This window comes from Xenopus laevis, chromosome 1L (assembly GCF_017654675.1).
Source record: "Xenopus laevis strain J_2021 chromosome 1L, Xenopus_laevis_v10.1, whole genome shotgun sequence".
NCBI lineage: Eukaryota > Metazoa > Chordata > Amphibia > Anura > Pipidae > Xenopus > Xenopus laevis.
The window spans coordinates 219015030-219036356 of NC_054371.1; the positions used below are offsets into that span (position 1 = coordinate 219015030).

Genomic DNA, 21327 nt, shown 5'->3' on the forward strand with positions numbered 1-21327 from the left:
GTTCTTAGATCTACCAGGCAGCTGTTATCTTGTGTTAGGGAGCTGCTATCTGGTTACCTTCCCATTGTTCTTTTGTTTGGCTGCTGGGGGGGAGGGAGGGGGGTGATATCACTCCAACTTGCAGTACAGCAGTAAAGAGTGATTTAAGTTTATCAGAGTACAAGTCACATGACTTGGGGCAGCTGGGAAATTGACAATATGTCTAGCCCCATGTCAGATTTCAAAGTTGAATATAAAAAAATCTGTTTGCTCTTTTGAGAAATGGATTTCAGTACAGAATTCTGCTGGAGCAGCACTATTAACTGATTCATTTTGAAAAAAAAATTTTTCCCCATGACAGTATCCCTTTAATGTTTACATTGTTTTTAAGTATACTATGGTATTGAGATCCAAAATACAAAGAGATCACTTATCCAGAAAACCCCAGGTCCTGAGCATTCTGGATAACAGGTCCCATACCTGTATATGCTATTGGAATGTACCACATGTGATCTGCAGGGACAATCTAAATGCATATGCCCTAACACTGCAGGTTTCCCATGCTTTCAATGGCATATAGGATTCCCTGAGACCTGGGAAACATACCTTTTGTCCTTCCCTAAACACATTAACAGGGAAAAGGAAGGAGATGACAAATTAGGGGAAAAGAAATGAGGGAATAACGCATTCTCCTACTCATGAAACGTTGACCATACATTGAGAGATCATGTACTGTCTTTGTTTGGCAATCTGGAGAACCACTCTCAAGTTGAGCTCAATATTTGAGCAGGAAGCTGCATAAAGAAGGCTAAGGAAGAATTCATGAACACATGCAAAGGAAAACTTCATTCAATGGCAACTGGAAATAAAAACATGTACAATGTTCAACATACAACATTCTATCACGGTTTCCATGATACAGGTATACTGTAAACAGTATAAACTCTCACATATATATATATATGTTACCATTACAAAATTATTCTATACATGGAAGGCATGGTTTGGACCTCTCTTCTTTCAGTAAGTCAGCATGGATAGTACCAGGTAATACTGCTCACATATCATCAGTATGGATTATAAAACCATCTATAAAACAGAAGATTAGCAACGTTCCTATTTTATGACAATAAATTCTTATTAAAAATTGGAAGTTTTAATATAAAATAAAGAGACACTATCATCACATGGTCCTAATGCTATTTGACAATTTGCCCAACACGGATTCAGTTTTTATCTCCCTTACCCTATTAAGGCCTCACCTTTTCACATGGCATTGTCAGTGGCTGAATATTTAAAACAGAGTCTGAGAACGGCACTGAAAATCAGGGGTTGTTGGGAAAAGCTGTGACAAAAAACAAACAGGACTGGCCTTTCTGCCTTATGAAATAAACTGAATTGAGGTATTACTATTACCAAGGCATACAATATTCCAGTAGTTGAGGGAATACTGGTGTCAGATTAAAATGGATCAACTTACACCTAAAAAAGTGCAGTGGTAGGAAAGGTTTTATAGTTTGGGGTAAAAAAGTTTTTTAAGGGTTTTTTTGTCTGCTTCCTTTCTAGTACAAAACAGCGGTCCTCCCTTGCTTTTAACGCAGGGATTGTAGATCTATACTAGGGTTATAGATAGAGTCTTACAAAACACAGAGCAGGGTCGGTTAAGTTTTTTTGGGAAAGGCTGGTTTACATTTACAGTGCTGATGTCTGATCTGTAACTGTGAACAAGATCTGAAGATACTAGGGATGCACCAAATCCAGGATTCGGTTCGGGATTCGGCCAGGATTGGGCCTTTTTCAGCAGGATTTGGCCGAATTCTTCTCCCTGGCCGAACCAAATCCAAATCCTAATTTACATATGCAAATTAGGGGCGGGAGGGGATTTCGTGTGACCTTTTGTCTCAAAACAAGGAAGTAAAAAATGTTTTCCCCTTCCCACCCCTAGTTTGCATATGCAAATTAGGTTTTGGATTCGGTTCAGTATTCGGAACGAATCTTTCATGAGGGATTTGGGGGTTCGGCCGAATCCAAAATAGTGGATTCGGTGCATCCCTACAAGATACACATACACCTAAGGATCCAAGGATCTTTGCCCAATTTGACTTCTATCAAGCTGGCACAAATCAGACTGACCCATCGTTGTCCCAGAACCCATGGGACAGTATCCTTTAACATAACATTAAATAAAATCCCCAGGTACAAGGACAAATGTTAGATAATAGTTTCCCTTTAACAGAAAAAAACTACAAAAAAACTGGAATACTGAAGATAGTCTTTGACTAATTGAAATAATGAGTCAGAAAGTTCCATTTTGTGTATTTTTGCTTGGTTTCCATGGCAGCAGTGCTTAATATAGATCAGCATCAGGCTGAGATCCATGTCGGCTTTCCTGTAACTGCCCTATAAACTGGCAGTCACGGCAACAACGAACATTATTTCTGAAGGGATCTCGAAGGCAGCATTAGCAGTGTGATGTGATGATTTCCCCCTCCTATTGGCCTGGTGAAAAGCAGGTGGTTGCTTAGAAGAACATCTCTGTAGTGATGAGCAAAAACTGCGGCGAAAATTCACTGCGGAGAAATTCGCAGAGAAAAAATGCCCATAAGAAAAAACACCCATTGACTTTAATGCATTAGGACAAAAAAAGTTGCCATAAGTAAAAACGCCCATTGACTTTAATGCATTTTGAGTAACAAAAATTGTTGCATGAAAAAAAAAAAGAGTTGCACATAAAAAGTCCATTGACTTTTTTTTTTGCCATTTCACAAATTTTTTTTCGCAGTTTTGCAAATTTTTCAGCAAAACGGGACACATTCGCTCATCACTACATCTGGAGCATGAACATGCTGAGCCATTAGCTCATTAATCGGAGGCCACCAATTATTATTCTGTTGGAATCGTTGAGCCACTCAGAAGATCTTTCCACCAGTTTATAAATCCTAAAGACCTAAATCGGGGAGGTACATTTATCAAGGGTTGAGTTTCAAATTCATGTGAGTTTTTTTAAACTCCTTTAAATTTCGAATGAATTCAAAATTCGACTTGGGGAGATTTAGTAAAAAAATCGAGTTTGTAAAAGTCGGATGACTTTAAACGACCTGAAAACTTTGATCCAATTTTTTCTCTGAAAAAAACTCCAATGTCTGGAAGGTTGCAAACATCTTCAAATTGATCGCTGGACCTGTCCCATTGACTGAAATAGTAATTCGGTGGCGAATAGGTTGAATTTGATTTCTTAAAGGGCCAGAGTATGATAAATCTCGAAATTCGAATTTGAATATTTTAAAAAAAACTCAAATCAAGTTTGGATAACTCCCTAGTCGAGTTGTGACCATAAAAAAATGTAGAGAATTCTAATTAGAATTTTCAATTCAACCCTTAATAAATCTGCCCCTTAATGTTTAAAAAATAGGTTAAGGGGGTACCTTTCAATCACCCTGAATCTGCCTTTGAGTGCATTTATGTTTAAGTCTCTAGCAGAGGAGCAACATGACCACGAATATTTCACATATATTAAACACAAAAAAACCAAAAAAGTTTTTATATACATCCATTCAAGCGCCTTACAAAGAGTATCAAAATTAAGTTACATTTACACTTGTGTTGTACAACGTATTTCCCGTTAAATACAATGTTAATACTTAATGAGAATGTATCCTATGCGGAAGATGATATATTATTAAACTACGTATTGCCACAAATCACAACTAGTTTGGGCCTCGCTCAGTCTTTACTGTCAGTAAAACAGTACGAACTTGAGTTCTTCCAAAAAAAGGTTGCAAAACGTACTTTCTTTATCAGTTCTAACGTTGTTCCCTGTTTCATTTCACTTCTCAATAGAGCTCATTCTTTTTGACTTAATGAAAGCCATGCCGTGAGTCCTCATGTGAGTGTTTAAGACAGCGTCAGTTTCGAATGTTTTCCCGCAGACTTTACATGTTCTACCAGAGGCGATGGGATCTGCTGCCTCTTTTTCTGCACTTGGCTTGTTCTCTTGCTGACTGTCCTTTCCAGAGCCATTTTGCTTCGGCGAAGGTTGAGGCTCCTTTAACTTATGAACAATGAAGAGATGCCTGGAGAGCGAGACGTGCGACGTATAACAAAGGCCGCATTCTCTGCACTGGTACGAGGAGCCGTTGGATTTGTGTTGGGGTATGTGTTCGTGGAACTGGAGAAGGTTTTCTGTGGTGAAACCACAGACAGCACATTTGTGCACTTTGAAGACATTAATTTTTAACTTCTTCAGAGGCTGAGCGATGGCTCCCTTGGGAGGTCGGAAGTCCACCTCTGGTTCTTCTAACTTGCGCTTCACATGGGGAACCTAATCATCAGAGAACACTATACATTAGTTACAAATAGAAATGTAGTACAAGACTGAGCACAATATTACAGAGTATGGGCACTGTTACCTAGTTTCAACGTGAAAATGACTCCCATGGGTGAAAAAAATTGTCATGCATCATTTCAGCGAATTTTCGCTGTTTCATGAATTTTCGGCAAAGCAAAATAGGTCAGATTCGCCCATCACTATTGCCTACATCTCATAGACCAGGGGTCCCCAAACGCCAGGGCTTAGCTCAACAGGGCTGCTGAACCAACCCATCGCTTCAAAGCTCCCCAGTGCACAGTGTTGCGCTTCCATCACTCATCCGATGCGGGTGTGTCACCATGGCAACCCATGTGTGAAGCTTTCTACAGATCCCTCTAGTTGCAGGGAAACAAGCTCAGCTCTCCCATTGATGCTCTATTATATTGAGTTGTATTATAATAATAATATTAATAATAGAAATGAAGTGCATAATATAAAATGTAATCATTAAATTTGCATTATATATGTAATAATTAAATTATATATGCACTGTGACTAATTTGTGTTTTATTATAGGACAACCCCCCCCCCCTCTCTCCGGTCCTTCAAAAAATGGTCTTGCTTGAAACCGGTCCCTGCGGCAAAAGGTTGGGAACCGCTGTCATAGACCATTAAACCAACCCAGAGTTCTCGATAAATTGTTTTTAGGTATAAGGGGATTAGAAACCAATAGGGATTTCTTTGACCATAGATGGGTTACATGACTTTTCATTTCCTTATAATATACACTAGAAGTTATTTTACTTATTTTTTTAGAGTCCAGAGGGTTCATTTACAAATGGCGGCGCATGGTGCTGAATGCAATAATTAGGTGCAAGGTTGCCATATTTTTTGCAATTTGCACTCTACCCAGGGTTGTATTTACCATATAGGTACTCACGGGCCTGTGTATTCAAAGTAATTTAATCCCCACAGAAATAGCCTAACGTGTTTCATGCTTACCCAGCACTTAATCATAGGCCTATGCTTAAGTCCTGGGTAAGCATGAAACGTATTAGGCTATTTCTGTGGGGATTAAAGAACTTTTAATATGCTTCAATAAATTTACTTTGTTTTAATATTAAATGGTGCAAGTACATTACATAGTTACCTCTTTTGGTCACTAGAGGGCTTTTTTTTGCAGCATTTGTGCACTTAAAGGATAAGTAAACCATAAAAATAAGTGAATATAATATTATTGATGTATTGGCATGCACCTTTGTATTTATACACCACACTCAATAATATAGTGAATAAAGTACCCCCTCTTGTAAATTATAAGGATATTATAAGTTACCGAGGAATTTCATGACCAGATAAAATGGAATTTCGAGTTAACTTCTAATATCCTCATATTTTGCAACAGGGGGTACTTTATTTATTATAATACACAAGTTTCAGTGAATCTTGTGACAGAAATGACATCAGAACTCACCGTTTATAACTGATGACATCAGTACTCACCATTTGTAAGGATATAATTTATTCATGGCTTTTGTGTATTATACAGTGATATTATATCAGAAATTCCACTTGAAATAATACATAATTTTTTCGTATATGAAATGTACCTTTGGTCCCTTTTTGTGCTCCGCAGGCTCTGCAGCCGGCTCCTCTGGGGTTTCTTTAACATTGAGGTGCTTGATGCCATGCATTAGCTGGATATGCTTTTCTAACAAAATCCGTTTGGCAAACACCCTTTTTGAGTCGGGGCAATGCCTAAAAGGAGACATAGGCTTGTTTAATACTGACAATGATAAAAGGTGGTGATTTGCAGAGCATAGCACTTTTTTCTACATAATGAAATAAAGACAATTCTAAGCAACTTCCCAATATGCATTATGTGCAATGGTTTTAAAGTTATGTGTAAGTGTAATTGCAATTAACAGCAGTATCAGTCTGTATATTATTCTCTGCACTCCTAGTTCTGACCCCTGAAACCATTTAGCACAAGCTATCTGATTAACAGATCTGGTTTCTGCTTTACTGTTGTTGCCAGAAATCCGAAAGGCATAAACAGATACTGGTTTCAGCTGCAATTGCAACTCACGTTTCACGTTCACCAACAAATAACCTATTACTAAGCAGGACGAGTATTTGTGGTGATTTACCCTCCCTGCTTGTAAAACTATTATTTTTATACAAGGTGGGAGAGTCAAACGTCTGTCAGGTCTCCTGCCTATCCATTCATGGCCACCCGGGTATAGGGCCTTTGCCACCTACCCACAAATGCAGGTTTGTTTAGTGGTTTGGTGCAAGAAAAGTTGCGTTTAATGCTTCCAGCTCCATTTGCAAGAGCAAAGAACATGTGGCCAATTTATACAGGTCAGGTGCAGTTATGCTATTGGAAGATTCTCTTGCATTCATTGTGAATGTTGAGTGATGTTACTTTAATGGGGCAGTATATTATATTGCTATAGTATTGTAATTAATAGGATTTGTGCTTAGCATACCTTTTGCCTATAACAAAAAATCTATATTGCTTGAACTAAATAGGGCAAACAGGAAAACTAAAGCTACTCCATGTTTGGTCCTTGCAAGGTAGATAATTAAATTACTAATATATAACCCCCTCCCTTACCTCTTTTATTGTGACAGTTTTGAGTATATTATGCAGGGGGGATTAGCTATGCATTGCTGATCTAATTATCTACCTTGAAAGGAGCAAACACAGAGTATCTTGAAGTTCTCTATTTAGCTCAAGAAATGAAAACAATAGGCAAAAAACCTTATTCATTGCACTCATGTTGAAACTGCCCTCCTTTAAAAATAAAGTCCCCCATACACGGGTAGATATAAGCTGTCAGTTTATTGCCCAGTGTATGGGGCCAGCCTACGGGCTTTCCCAATCAATATCTGTCCTAAAGTAGACCAGACGTCGATCGGCCGGCCTTAAAAATCCCGTTGAATCAAGGACCGTATCGGTACATTGATGCAGTCCTTGATCCACTGGCTGTCATGAATCGGATTAGCCCGATATTGCCCACCATAACTTGGGCATATCTCCATATGTATGGCCAGCTTTATAGCACTCAGCATGCCTTAACCCTTGCTAAAATATTGAAGTTTGCCAGAGTTGGAGTCCAACTAAATCTGTTTGATTAAGCAGCAGTTTTTCTATCCCCTTGGACTCGCCACATATGTGCTAATACTTATACAGAACTTACGTGCAGGTATAGACTTTCCTGATGCCTTTGTGTTTGATACGGTTGTGCCGACACAGACTGTGAGAAGAACTGAAAGACTTGTCGCACTGACGGCACGGGTGCTTCTTCATTTGCTAGAGAGATACAAGACATTCCAAACTGAAGTAAAACTGTAATGTAATCATGTATGGGTGAAAGAATAGAAACATAGAGAAATAACTACACTAAGCAGTGTTATAAGGTTCAGCAAAACGGCAAATTCATTGCGTGTAAAACAGTCCCAAGTATCCGCACTAAATCCAGTAAGTTTAATTATGGGTGCTCGATCAATAATGAGTATACAGTTGCAAGATGGACCCATATATATATATATATATATATATATATATATATATATATATATATATATAACAAACAAGGGAAAGTTGTGCTCACCGCTATTTTTTAAAACCATTAGGCGGGGGTGCAATGAGGGTGTGACCACAAAATACATATAGTCAACTACAAGAGTCCTCTGCACTCAACCCATTATCAATATATTTAAGACAGTGACATTTTGTGCATACTGCTAATAAAAAATGCCTTACCCTTTAAACAACACAGGGATTGTTTGTCCATATATTGCAATATATTTAAGCTGGCCAACTACGTCAAAGTCATCCCATATCTGGCCAGTCCTATGCTTAATTTTCATCTGATTCATTAAGAATTCAATTGCTTAATTATACATTTTACAAAGGGACTAAGTTTTACCTGCAACTTACTTGCTGCTTTCAAAGTAAAACTCTCAAACTTGGCTGCCCCTTTTATTAGACACCAGTGGGATCACCTGACTATAGCTGGGAGGGGTGGGAGCTACAACATGGAGCTGGTCACTGCTCCTGTATAAACTATAACAAACAAGGGAAAGTTGTGCTCACCACTATTTTTTAAAACCATTAGGCAGGGGTGCAATGAGGGTGTGACCAGAAAATACATATAGTCAACTACAAGAGGTCCTCTGCACTCAACCCATTATCAATATATTTAAGACAGAGACATTTTGTGCATACTGCTACTAAAAAATGCCTTACCCTTTAAACAACACAGGGATTGTTTGTCCATATATTGCAATATATTTAAGCTGGCCAACTACGTCAAAGTCATCCCATATCTGGCCAGTCCTACGCTTAATTTTCATCTGATTCATTAAGATTTCAATTGCTTCATTATACATTTTACAAAGGGACTAAGTTTTACCTGCAACTTACTCTTTGAGAGTTTTACTTTGAAAGCAGCTAATAAGTTGCAGGTAAAACTTAGTCCCTTTGTAAAATGTATAATTAAGCAATTGAATTCTTAATGAATCAGATGAAAATTAAGCGTAGGACTGGCCAGATATGGGATGACTTTGACGTAGTTGTTCAGCTTAAATATATTGCAATATATGGACAAACAATCCCTGTGTTGTTTAAAGGGTAAGACATTTTTTAGTAGCAGTATGCACAAAATGTCTCTGTCTTAAATATACTGATAATGGGTTGAGTGCAGAGGATCTCTTGTAGTTGACTATATGTATTTTGTGGTCACACCCTCATTGCACCCCCGCCTAATGGTTTTAAAAAATAGTGGTGAGCACAACTTTCCCTTGTTTGTTATAGTTTATACAGGAGCAGTGACCAGCTCCATATTGTAGCTCCCACCCCTCCCAGCTATGGTCAGGTGATCCCACTGGTGTCTAATAAAAGGGGCAGCCAAGTTTGAGAGTTTTACTTTGAAAGCAGCTAGTAAGTTGCAGGTAAAACTTAGTCCCTTTGTAAAATGTATAATTAAGCAATTGAATTCTTAATGAATCAGATGAAAATTAAGCGTAGGACTGGCCAGATATGGGATGACTTTGACGTAGTTGGCCAGCTTAAATATATTGCAATATATGGACAAACAATCCCTGTGTTGTTTAAAGGGTAAGGCATTTTTTATTAGCAGTATGCACAAAATGTCTCTGTCTTAAATATATTGATAATGGGTTGAGTGCAGAGGATCTCTTGTAGTTGACTATATATATATATATATATATATATATATATATTTTACTGTGAGCTGCTGCCCGACTGCTAAGTAAACTTGTATATTCCAAAATGTGTGCAAAATCGCATGATATTCAGAGAGAAATTGCTCTCTGGTTTTATTCCGCATGTGCCAGCAAGTTCATAATCAGAGTGTCAGACAGCTCTTAATTTCGGCTTCTCTTTTAAATATTCATAGCTTCGAATTACTGAAAAAATGAAAACGTGAAAAAGGAAAATGTAGTTCGAAAGGTGTCACAAAAGATGCTACGGCATTAAAAAGGCACATAATGGGTCCTTGGCAACTTTGCCTTAGCTCTTGTTAACATATTATACGTAATATAATGTCCCTATTAAAGAGGTGGTTTACCTTTAAGTTAACTTTTAACGCAGAAACTTTTCAATTGGCCTTAATTTTTTTATTTTTTGAATTATTTGCCTTCTTCTTCTGACTCTTTGCAGATTTCAAATGGGGATCACTGACCCCATCTAAAAAAGCAAATGCTCCGTAAGGCTACACATGTATTGTTATTGCTCGTCTTTCCATTCAGGCCTCTCCAATTCATATTCCAGTCTATTATTCAAATCAGTGCATGGTTGCTAGGTTAATTTGGACCCTAGCAACCAGACTGCTGACTGGAGAGCTGCTGAATAAAAAGCTAAATATTTTTAGCGAAAACTACAAATAATAAAAAATGAAAACCAGTCTCAGAATATCACTCTCTACACCATACGTAATGTTAATTTAAAGGTGAACAACCCCTTTAATATACAAAGGAAACTTTTCACTCATTTCACTGGATGGTTGGCAGTATTGGAAAAAAGTATTGAAAATAAAGACCCAGATTCAATTTATTTCATGAGGAAAAACTATAAAATTCACATGATACAATTCTCATTCTTTTATTGAACTGAATTTGGCCCAAAATGTAAACACTTTCAAGGATCATTGAAAACAGCTTCCCGCCACTACCAAAACACATAAATAGTTAAATGAATCATTTAATGGGTATGTACACTTTATAGGATAAGTAAAACTTAAAAATAAGTGCATGTTAAAGTGATGATGGTGCTATTGTAAGCACGTTTGTAATGTACATTCATTATTTATTATTTTAAAATGCCAAGTTATTAAAGCATGCATTTATTGTTAATAAATTATGTATTTATTTGTAATTCCAAGATATTATCATGTACTGTTAAAATGAATGAATGTTGTTACAACAGCGCCACCTGCTGGCCATTTTCCCACCAGTCTGACCACCAAGTAGTCAAGGAAGTTGTTAGAAGAAAGAAAGAGGCTGCTCTGATGTTCTTCTGCTTAGGAAAGATTTGAGAAAGGTTTCTATTTTTCCTAAGCAGAAGAACTTCAGAGCAGCCTCTTTCTTTCTCCTGACAACTTCCTTGACTACTTGGTCGTCAGACTGGTGGGAAAATGACCAGCAGGTGGCGCTGTTGTAACAAATTTCATTCTTTTTAACAGTACATGATAATATCTTGGAATTACCAATAAATAAATAATGAATGTACATTGTAGTGCTTAGACAAGCACCCTCATTCATTTTACATTGACTTATTTTTAAGGTTTACTTATCCTTTACTCCCAACTAAAATATAATTAATCCTTATTAAAGGCAAAGCCAGCCTATTGGGTTTAATTAATGTTTAAATTATTTTTTTTCAGTAGATTTACGGCATTAGGATCCAGAAAAAAGATCCCTTATCCAGAAATCCCAGGTCCTGAGCATTCTGGATAATTGGTTCCATATAATTGGCACGGCTCACTCCAGTGAAAGAGAAGCAGAGGCAGGGCCTTGAAGCCATGAAAAGAGCAGCAAATGGAGTTCACAGGGAGAGCCTGTCTGCCCACGAAACAGTATTTTTACTACAAAAGATAATGTGATTCCCATACCTTCCCGTGTTCTTTCCGCATGTGTGATATATAGACATCTCGCTGGTTGAACAGCTGTTCACAGTCCCAGCAGGTCCAGCCTGCATTTGAGGCTTTCTTGACCACTACCGAGTCAGAATTCTTATTGGGGGAGATGTTTTTTTTCTCTGATTTCTCCATCTTGCTCACTTGTTTTGGATCTTCCTTGCTTGGACTAGTCGAATTCTGGGTTGTTGGCTTAGTGCTCAGGGGCAAGTTTACACCAAGCTTTGGAGGACCTTCAACACTCTTCAGCGTCCCATGCATAGACTGCAAATAAAGTCAAAAAACGGCACATTCAAATGTTGAACTGAGCAGTATTTTTTTTAAATAACCCATACACTAGGATTGAAATATAGAAATTTACCCCATATTGTCTAAAAATAATGATTCTTAAAAAATATCTTGCCTTGACTGAGACTCATTCAAAAACAAAACACTTTCAGTTGTTCCTCTTTCCCCAACCCTAAAAATCCTTCTAAAAAAAATGTATGGTTGTGATTTTCTCAAGGGTTTACCTGGAGGTAAGAGCAAATGCGGAGCAGTAGTGTTTCCCGGGTGGGGTGGTTAATATAGGAGAAATGATGAGTAGGGGTTCCTAGAGGGTTTAGGGACGGACAAGTGATTCTAAGAGGTTTTAGTAATGGGATTCCAGAAAGTATACTGTAATGATGAAGGGGAAGAACAGGGTACCCCCACAACACTACCGTATTATGAATGGTGTTTTTTTATGCTGAAGCAACTTCCAGCTACTCCTATACTTTTAAAACCTTCAGGGTCATGTAATAAAGATGAACATTAGCGTTTGTTCTTGTAACCCATAGCAACCAGTTCGATTTTATTACAATACCCGGTTTACCTCCTTTATCCAGCATTACAGCCAGATTACATTAGAAGACATGATATATACTGGGAACACCATCTTTTCTAGCAGAGGTAGAGCTATGTTATGTTGCCATACCTAGGATGAAATCTTTAGCATTACTTAATGTTACTACAAGTTTCAGCAGTACAAATACTAAGAAACAATATCCAGTTAACCAATACTATAACTGTTGCTCTAAATGTGTTGTTTATCTCGCTACCTGTACTTGCGGCACACAGTATGTAGGTAAGACCATACGACGTGCTGGAATCAGGTTCTTGGAACATCTGTCAGCAGTTGATAGAGGCGACAAAAAATCGGCTATCGCTAAACATATTATAGAATGTCATGGTGGAGTCTTAGATATTACTTTTCAAATTATTGACAGTCCAAGATTCAACATTAGAAGAGGTGATAGGGATAAGACTCTGTCTAGGTTAGAGACCTACTGGATTTTTGAGTTGAGGACCATAAATACTCATAGAGGACTCAATCGAGATTGGGAATTAACTTGCTTTTTTTGATTTCCTCCCATGTTTCTGATTCCCTACAGATTTCGGACAATGTTTGGCTTGCTGATGAATTTACAAATTAATTAACTTTTGTTGGTTATTTATTCATGTTTAATTTACACTTAATTTACATCTAATTTATTATATAAAGATATTAATGTTGGTATTTTTTAGTTAGTGGTATCTCATTCTGTTTAACTAATTTAACTAAGTCAGTTTTGGTTGTAATTATAGTTATAAGATATATTGTCCGTCTAACATGTAATATGCAAGATCTATGTAATTGTTTACTGATTAACATGCATGTCAGTGGCACACTTCCTTTGTTTTTGCTTTTGCATTTGATCGTGTGGTTTTACCCACGATAGGGTTAATGTTTTTAGAAGGGGTGTGGTATTGTGCTTTTAAATACTCACATGAGTTGATACAATTTAACTTTTTAAGGAAGTGGGTTATCCACGAAACGCGTCAAAGCTGTCAAGCTCACTACGCTCTGTTCTCATATTTTAATGCATTTCTAATAAATGGATGTTTTTAATTCGCTGGTGCTCCGTGTTTGCTAAAGATTTCGTTGGAGGTTAAACGCATAGGGAGCGTTCTTCACGTGCAGCACAGTGGACACACATCAACAGGTTCGTGAGTGCTCCCCCCCTTTTTCTCTTCTTTGCATACCTAGGATGGGCTCACCACCGTTTACTCAACAATCCTCAAAGGAAAAAGTGTCACAAAGTTGGTGAGATTAAATGCGATTAAACTCATCTTCCAATTTGAGTCACACCAGACCAACTTCACCTTACCTTAATGTGGTCCATCATCAACTGTTTCTGTGCATAAAGCAGCGAACAGTCCGGACACTTGAATACAGAAACTTTCTGGTGTTCTAGATGCTGATCGAAATGGCGGAACAGCAAAGGCTGCAGGGTGAATACTGTGTCACACATAGAACACTTGTAGATAATTCTGGAAAACAAAATATAGTTTAGTAACTTGGTTTCTGAGGAATACATAGTTGCAATAATTTATGCATTATGCGATAGAGAACACATAGAAAGGGATCTTGTTCACATAGATAATATTAAAGACCAGAGTCCACCCCTGTAGACTTGAGGAACAGAACTTTCATTAGAAGGAGCACAAATGGTTCTTCATGTGGAGGGCAGGGGGGGTTGTGGCTTGAAATTGTTCTATAAATGCCTTTAATAATGACTTGGATGATTTCTTGGACAAGCATTATATCCAAGGCTCAACAGCTACAGTTAGGTATGCAGGGTCGGACTGGGCCGGCGGGACACAGGGAAAAAACCTGGCACTCCCTTTCCTTACCTCCCTCCCTGACCCCAGTCACTCAGGAAAAGGTATGCACGGGAGGTGGGGATGCCGGCAAAGAGAGTACTTTGCGGCTGGGGGGCGTGGGGGATACTGTCACGGGAACATTTTTTTATTCAAAATAGTGCTGCTCCAGCAGAATTCTGCACTGAAATCCATTTCTCAAAAGAGCGAACTGATTTTTTTTATATTTAATTTTGAAGTCTGACATGGGGCTAGACATATTGTCAGTTTCCCAGCTGCCCCCAGTCATGTGAGTTGTGCTCTGATAAACTTCATTTACTCTTTACTGCTGTACTGTAAGTTGGAGTGATATCACCCCCTCCCTTCCCCCCCCCAGCAGCCAAACAACAGAACAATGGGAAGGTAACCAGATAGCAGCTCCCTAACACAAGATAACAGCTGCCTGGTAGATCTAAGAACAACACTCAATAGTAAAATCCAGGTCCCACTGAGACACATTCAGTTACATTGAGTAGAAGAAACAACAGCCTGCCACAAAGCAGTTCCATCCTAAAGTGCTGGCTGTTTCTGAAAGCACACCAGGCAAAATGACCTGAGATGCACCTACACACCAATATTACAACTAAAAAAATACACTTGCTGATTCAATAATGAAATTTTATATTGTGTAGAGTATTATTTGCAGTGTAAACAGTGTAACTTAGAAATAAAAACAACATCATAAAAATCATGACAGAATCCCTTTGTCTACTAGAAAATCATTTAAATATTAAATAAACCCAATAGGCTGGTTTTGCTTCCAATAAGGCTAAATTATATCTGAGTTGGGATCAAGAACAAGTTACTATTATTACAAAGAAAAATGAAATCATTTTTAAAATATGGGATTATTTGTATAAAATTGAGTCTATGGGAGATGATAGCCTTTCCTTAATTTGGAGCTTTCTGCATAATGGGTTTCTGGATAAAAAAAAAAATATATATATATATATATATATATATATATATATATATATATATACACAAATGTACTGGTGGTATTTGAAGCAGATGCCCTTGATGAACTGCTGTCCCTTCACAACCCAAATTAATTATGTACCTATATGAAGGACCCATTCAGTCAACGTAGCACATTTCATGAATAAGATACATGCTTCATGAATAAGGTCAGCAAACCTGAAACTAATTTGTTCATAATCCTTTTCTATATATTTATGTCCTGGAAATAGTATCACGTAGCTCTGTATTGAAAAGCATGTGTTATTAATCACCTTGTTTTTGTTTCCATTGCGTGCCTTTTTCATTTCCTCACTATCTAAGCAGGTGCACAACACATATTTAATTGTAGTTTATATTTATTTTACGTTTTGTTCCTTACTATATACCCATTTCATCTTTTCCTATTGCTGGGATAAAACGTAATCAGAGTTGTGTGATGGTGAAAAGCTGAACTTAATAGAAGTCTTCCTGCCTTTGGCAGTTCATTTCAGTTTCAAGATAGAGGTTACAAACAAAACACAGCCCACTGGGCTCAATACTGGTTTGACTTTTTTTATGTTGTGTGTAAATGCTGAAAATAAGTAAGTTTGCAAGTAGAGAAAGGACCAGGCAAACCCTTTTATATTTGCTGCAGCAAAACAGCACAATGCACTTTGCAGTTTTATGACAATACAATAATGTATGGCGCCCACCCTTTTATTTCTTTCTCTTTTTTGAGAGTAGCAGTCTAGGGCATTACACATTTATTAATCACTCCACGCCAGCTTATTTAGAATAATATTAAAGGGGTGGTTCGCCTTTAAGTTAACTTTTAGGTTTTTTTTTTACTAAACTCCGAATGCAAAAATCACGAAAAATTCATGTTTATTTTTTATAAAATCGGACTTTTAAAAAAATCACAAATTTTAGGAATCTATTAAACCCCGAGGATGGAAAAGTCTGAATCTGAAAATCCGGCATCTCAGACCTGTCGAGGTTGCATACAAGTCAATGGGAGAAGTCGCAATGATTTTTTGATGTGCGCTGGGTTGTGTGCAATACCCCGAAGTTTTCAGAGTTTTCGGATGAGAATTCCAAAAAAAACGTGAAAATCAGATTTTTTACCACAAAGCAAATTTTCGGGAAAATGTTATAATAAATAAGCGTAAAAAAAACCCGAGCGGATTTGATCGGAGTTTGTAGCAGAAAATATTGAGATAAATTCGGACTTTGATAAATAACCCCATTAGTATGTTATTGGATGACCGATTCTAAGCAACTTTTAAACTGGTCTTAATCTTAATAATTATTTTTTTTATAGTTTTTGAATTATTTGCCTTCTTCTTCTGACTCTTTCCAGCTTTCAAATGGGGGTCACTGACCCCATCTAAAAAGTAAATGCTTTGTATGGCTACAGATGAATTAATATTGCTACTTTTTTCTATTCCGGCTTTTCCTATTCATATTCCAGTCTCTTGTTCAAATCAGTGCATGGTTGCTAGGGTAATTTGGATCCTAGCAACCAGATTGCTGAAATTACAAACTGGAGAGCTGCTGAATAAAAAGCTCAAAAACCACAAATAATAAAAAATTAAAACCAATTAAAAATTGTCACAGAATATCACTCTCTACATAATAATAAATATTAACCCATTTATTTAGAGCAAGCTGACAAATGTGGGGAGTGGATACATTTGTCAAAATAAGGGTTCTTACATGTGTTTCCCTTGTGTAAGTGGCCTTAGAGCGTTTACTTATATATGAAAACAATATGTAATCCTTCTGAAAGAAAATTATTGCAACTTTTTGAACTTGCACGGAGGAGTATATTTTTTGGAACTCACGTGGCTATTTTTACTTCCTGCCAAAAAATTAACAGTAGTTGTGTCTTGCTTTAATGCAGCGTCTAAATAGAGAGAGAATAGGTTATCCAGAAGGCTCGGGACCTGGGGGTTTCGGGATAACGGATCTTTACACAATTTGGGTCTTCTTACCTTAGGTCTACTAAAAATTATTTAAACATGAATTAAATCTAATAGGATTGTTTTGCTTCCAATAAGAAATCATTATATTTTAGTTTGGATCAAGTACAAGGTACTGTTTTATTAATACATTTATAGGATCCCTTATCCGGAAACCCGATATCCAGAAAGCTCCGAATTACGGCATGGCTGTCTCCCATAGACTCTAAATAAGTCCTGTAAATAACTTATAATACAGGTATAGGATCCGTTAACCCAGCTACGATTCACGGAAAAGTTGTCTCCATTATAATCCAAATAATCCAAATTTTTAAAAATGATTTCCTTTTTCTCTGTAATAATAAAACAGGAGCTTGTACTTGATCCCAACTAAGATATAATTAATCCTTATTGGAAGCAAAACCAGCCTATTGGGTTTATTTTATGTTTAAATTAATTTCTAGTAGACTTAAGGCATGAAGACCAAATTACAGAAAGATCCATTATCCAGAAAACCGCAGGTCCCGAGCATTCTGGATAACAGGTCCCATACCTGTATAGAGAAAAAGGAAATTATTTTTGAAAATTTTAATTATTGGATTATATTGGAGACAACTTTTCCGTGAATCGTAGCTGGGTTAACGGATCCTGTACCTGTATTATAAGTTATTTACAAGACTTATTTATATTTACTGTACTGAACTGAGGCCTTATTGTACTTTTTCCCCGCTGTCATTTTCAGCCGAAACAGCTGGAACTACAAGTGTCTAAAGGAAAGAAAAGGATAAAGGAAGGTTCTTTGCCTCTCAGTAGTTTCTCTCCTGATAGTAAAGCAGGGGAAAATGAATATCCCCATTTCCTTCTAGAACAATCTAGATGTATAAATGTTATTTGGTGAGAAAGATGTAGTTTCACATTGTCTCCACACCTGCCAGTTCTTCCTTTGAATCGGTTAATTTGCTCTGATGTGTGAGTAGCACAATAAAAACACAAGGGAAACAATCATTACATGGAGAAAGAAACCCACGGCTCTACTAAATGTTAAAACAATAAAGAGCTGCAGAAAATATTCTTAAAGGGAAACTATTGCGAACAAGAAAATTGTATATAAGCTTCATCATACTTAAATAAGAAATTTTAAATATAATCCCCCTGGGACCATCTTCTGCCCGTTCGCATTCTCTTCTGGTCTCACCGCCGGCGCTAAGCCTGTGGGAGAATGCGTAGAAGCAGATTTCTGACTAGGCCCAACTACGCAGGCTTTGTGTCTGTGAACAGACCTGAAAGAATGCGAACAGGCAAAAGATGGTGCCGGGGAGCTCTGCTGCACTGCTCTGAATTTTAGGGTCAAGGTTTTTCCAGGGGCAACTTTTTGACTAATGCACAGTGTGGGGAGGGGACAACTGCAGCCAGTAAAGGGGGGATTTTGTTACTGGGGGGGTTAGTTCTTCTTTAAAGGGATACTGTCATGGGAAAACATGTTTTTAAAAGAACAGTTAATAGTGCTGCTCCAGCAGAATTCTGCACTGAAATCCATTTTTCAAAAGAGCAAACAGATTTTGTTATATTCAATTTTGAAATCTGATATGGGCTAGACATGTTGTCAGTTTCCCAGGTGCCCCCAGTCATGTGACTTGTGTTCTGATAACCTTCAGTCACTCTTTACTGCTGTACTTCAAGTTGGAGTGATATCACCCCCCTCCCTTTCTCCCCCCCCAGCAGCCTAACAACAGAACAATAGGAAGGTAACCAGATAGCGGCTTCCTAACACAAGATAACAGCTGCCTGGTAGATCTAAGAACAGCGCTCAATAGTAAAAGCCAAGTCCCACTGAGACTGATTCAGTAACATTAAATAGGATAAATAACAGCCTGCCAGAAAGTAGTTCCATCTTAAAGTGCAGGCACAAGTCACATGACTGGGGCAGCTGGGAAACTGAAAATGTCTAGCCCCATGTCAGATTTCAAAATTGTTTATAAAAAAATCTGTTTCCTCTTTTGAGAAATGGATTCAGTGCAGAATTCTGCTGGAGTAGCACTATTAACTGATGTGTTTTGGAAAAAAACATGTTTTCCCATGACAGTATCACTTTAAGTATTTCTGTTTTTAGGCCCTTTTTTAACAGTATTTGTCCCATTTCTGCTGAACTGCGATTAAAATGACAATGCATGTATTCAAGAGGATAACCTATCCTCAAACGGGGCAGGTAATTCAGGGTGATTTGCATGAACAACAATTACTGGAACCTACACAGTTACAAACCTACACTTCAATCTGTACAGAGAAGATATTCTAACGAAGCACTTAACAGGGCATTAACGGGGATCTATAGTCAGAAAAAGTTATACAGAAGAACCCTGATTTTACGTCTCCATATTTTCAGCTGTCCTGGAATTGACGACATTTTTATTGTGGCCTCATACAGGTGTGAATTTATATCATTTTGAAAAGTTGCTTAGAATAGTCCATCCTGTAACATACTAAAAGTTACCCTAAAGATGAACCACCCCTTTAAGGTAAAGGTGAACCACCCCTTTATCAGGGACTGCTAAAGTGATACTGACAGTAAGGGGCAGATTTATCAAGGGTTGAATTAAAAAATCAAATTTCAAGATATTTTGTGTACTTCGACGAGGGAACAGTGCAAATTCAATTAGAATTTGAAAAAAATTTGAAAATTCGAATATTAAAATTTATCATGACCATTCGGAAACTAAAACCTGCCAAATTGATGTTTTAGCCTATGGGGGACATCCTAAAATCTATTTGGAGTCATTTGGAAAATCAATGGTTTTTTTTTAAATACTTCAAATTGAAAAAAAAAAACTTTGATTTTTTTAATAAATTTCGGTTGGTCTTTTTTATTCGAATTTAGACCTTATGGGAGTTAAAAAAAGATCTCTTTACTTGAAAAATCTGCCCCTAAATAACTACTCTTCAAAATATTAATGTACATTATCAGGCAGATTTATTAAGGGTTGAATTGAAAATTCTAACTTCAAATTCGAATTTTCGAGTTTTTTTTTTATGGCCAAAACTCTCAAATTCGACTAGGGAATTGTTCAAATTCAATTCGTGTTTTTTAAAAAATTCTAATTTGGTGTCGAGATTGATCATACTCTGGCCCTTTAAGAACTTGAACTTCAACTATTCGCCACCTAAAACCTGCCGAATAGCTGTTTTAGTCAATTTGGATCAATTTGGTGTTGTTTACAGCCTTCGTGACATTTGAGTTTCTTTTGAGAAAAAAACTCGATTTCAAATTCGATTAGAGTTTTCAGGGGCGATCCTATTCACCGAGTTTTACAAATTCTATTTTTTTTTTTAATACATTTTTTGCCAACCTGATAGATAATGTAAAAGCATAAAGCAATGATAGGTGTACAAATAAGTTTCTGGTGTCATTGTCTCTTTAAAAACTTTTACAGAGGAAGATGCATCAATATGAGCTTGTTTTAATGCAGACACTATCTTGAACATTTTACATTTTTTATAAGAGACAATTAAAGATAGATGATAGAGGCTAAGATGGCCTATTTGCCCTCAGCAATCTTAAAGTGCAAACTGATGGAAGAAAGATAAACATTCCCACGTCAGTATAAAATTTATTCTTCTGAATGTTATTTTTGCCTCTAATGGCTTTGATAAAAAGGTTTTAACGAGGAAATAGCTATGGCTCCACAAAATGCCAAGGGGTCATATTATCTCTCTGCTGTAGTTTAACAACAGACAGAACTGCTTACTGGTTCTGATAAGGAATGGTACTTAGTCAAGAAACTGGATATTTATTCAAGAGGAATTATAGAAGATCAATTAAAATGTAGTGAATGTTTAACCAGAACATATACCCACCCACACAACTTAAAGGATAAGTAAACCGTAAAAATAAGTGAACATAAAATTAATGAGGGTGCTATTCTAAGCACTTTTGCATTGTGCATTCATTATATATTTTTCTTTAATTCCAAGATATTAAAGGATACATGTACTGATGATAGGAATGAATTTTGTTACAACAGCGCCACCTGCTGGTCATTTTCCCACCAGCCTGACTACCAAGTAGTCAAGGAAGTTGTCAGGAGAAAGAAAGAGGCTTAGGAAAGATTTGAGAAAGGTTTCTAATTTTATTCCCTAAGCAGAAGAACATCAGAGCAGCCTCTTTCTTTCTCCTGACAACTTCCTTGACTACTTGCTGGTCAGACTGGTGGGAAAATGACCAGCAGGTGGCGCTGTTGTAACAAAATGCATTCATATTTACAGTACATGTATTCTT

The 21327-nt window shown here is 37.2% G+C and overlaps 1 protein-coding gene across 7 annotated transcripts in view; it reads right to left on the minus strand.

Moving 5' to 3' along the window:
* Positions 1-3504: 3504 nt before the first annotated feature.
* The window catches only part of znf532.L (zinc finger protein 532 L homeolog), a 55162-nt gene continuing 37339 nt past the window's right edge, over positions 3505-21327 (minus strand). For all 7 annotated transcript variants that reach the window (XM_018266639.2, XM_041569854.1, XM_018266647.2 and 4 more), the window contains 5 exons: positions 13623-13785; positions 11431-11718; positions 7495-7607; positions 5899-6046; positions 3505-4300 (listed from right to left, as the gene is read on the minus strand). In XM_018266639.2, the coding sequence (XP_018122128.1) occupies positions 3806-4300; positions 5899-6046; positions 7495-7607; positions 11431-11718; positions 13623-13785 (1207 nt within the window). In that variant the 3' untranslated portion in view covers positions 3505-3805. The remainder of the gene's footprint in view (positions 4301-5898; positions 6047-7494; positions 7608-11430; positions 11719-13622; positions 13786-21327) is intronic.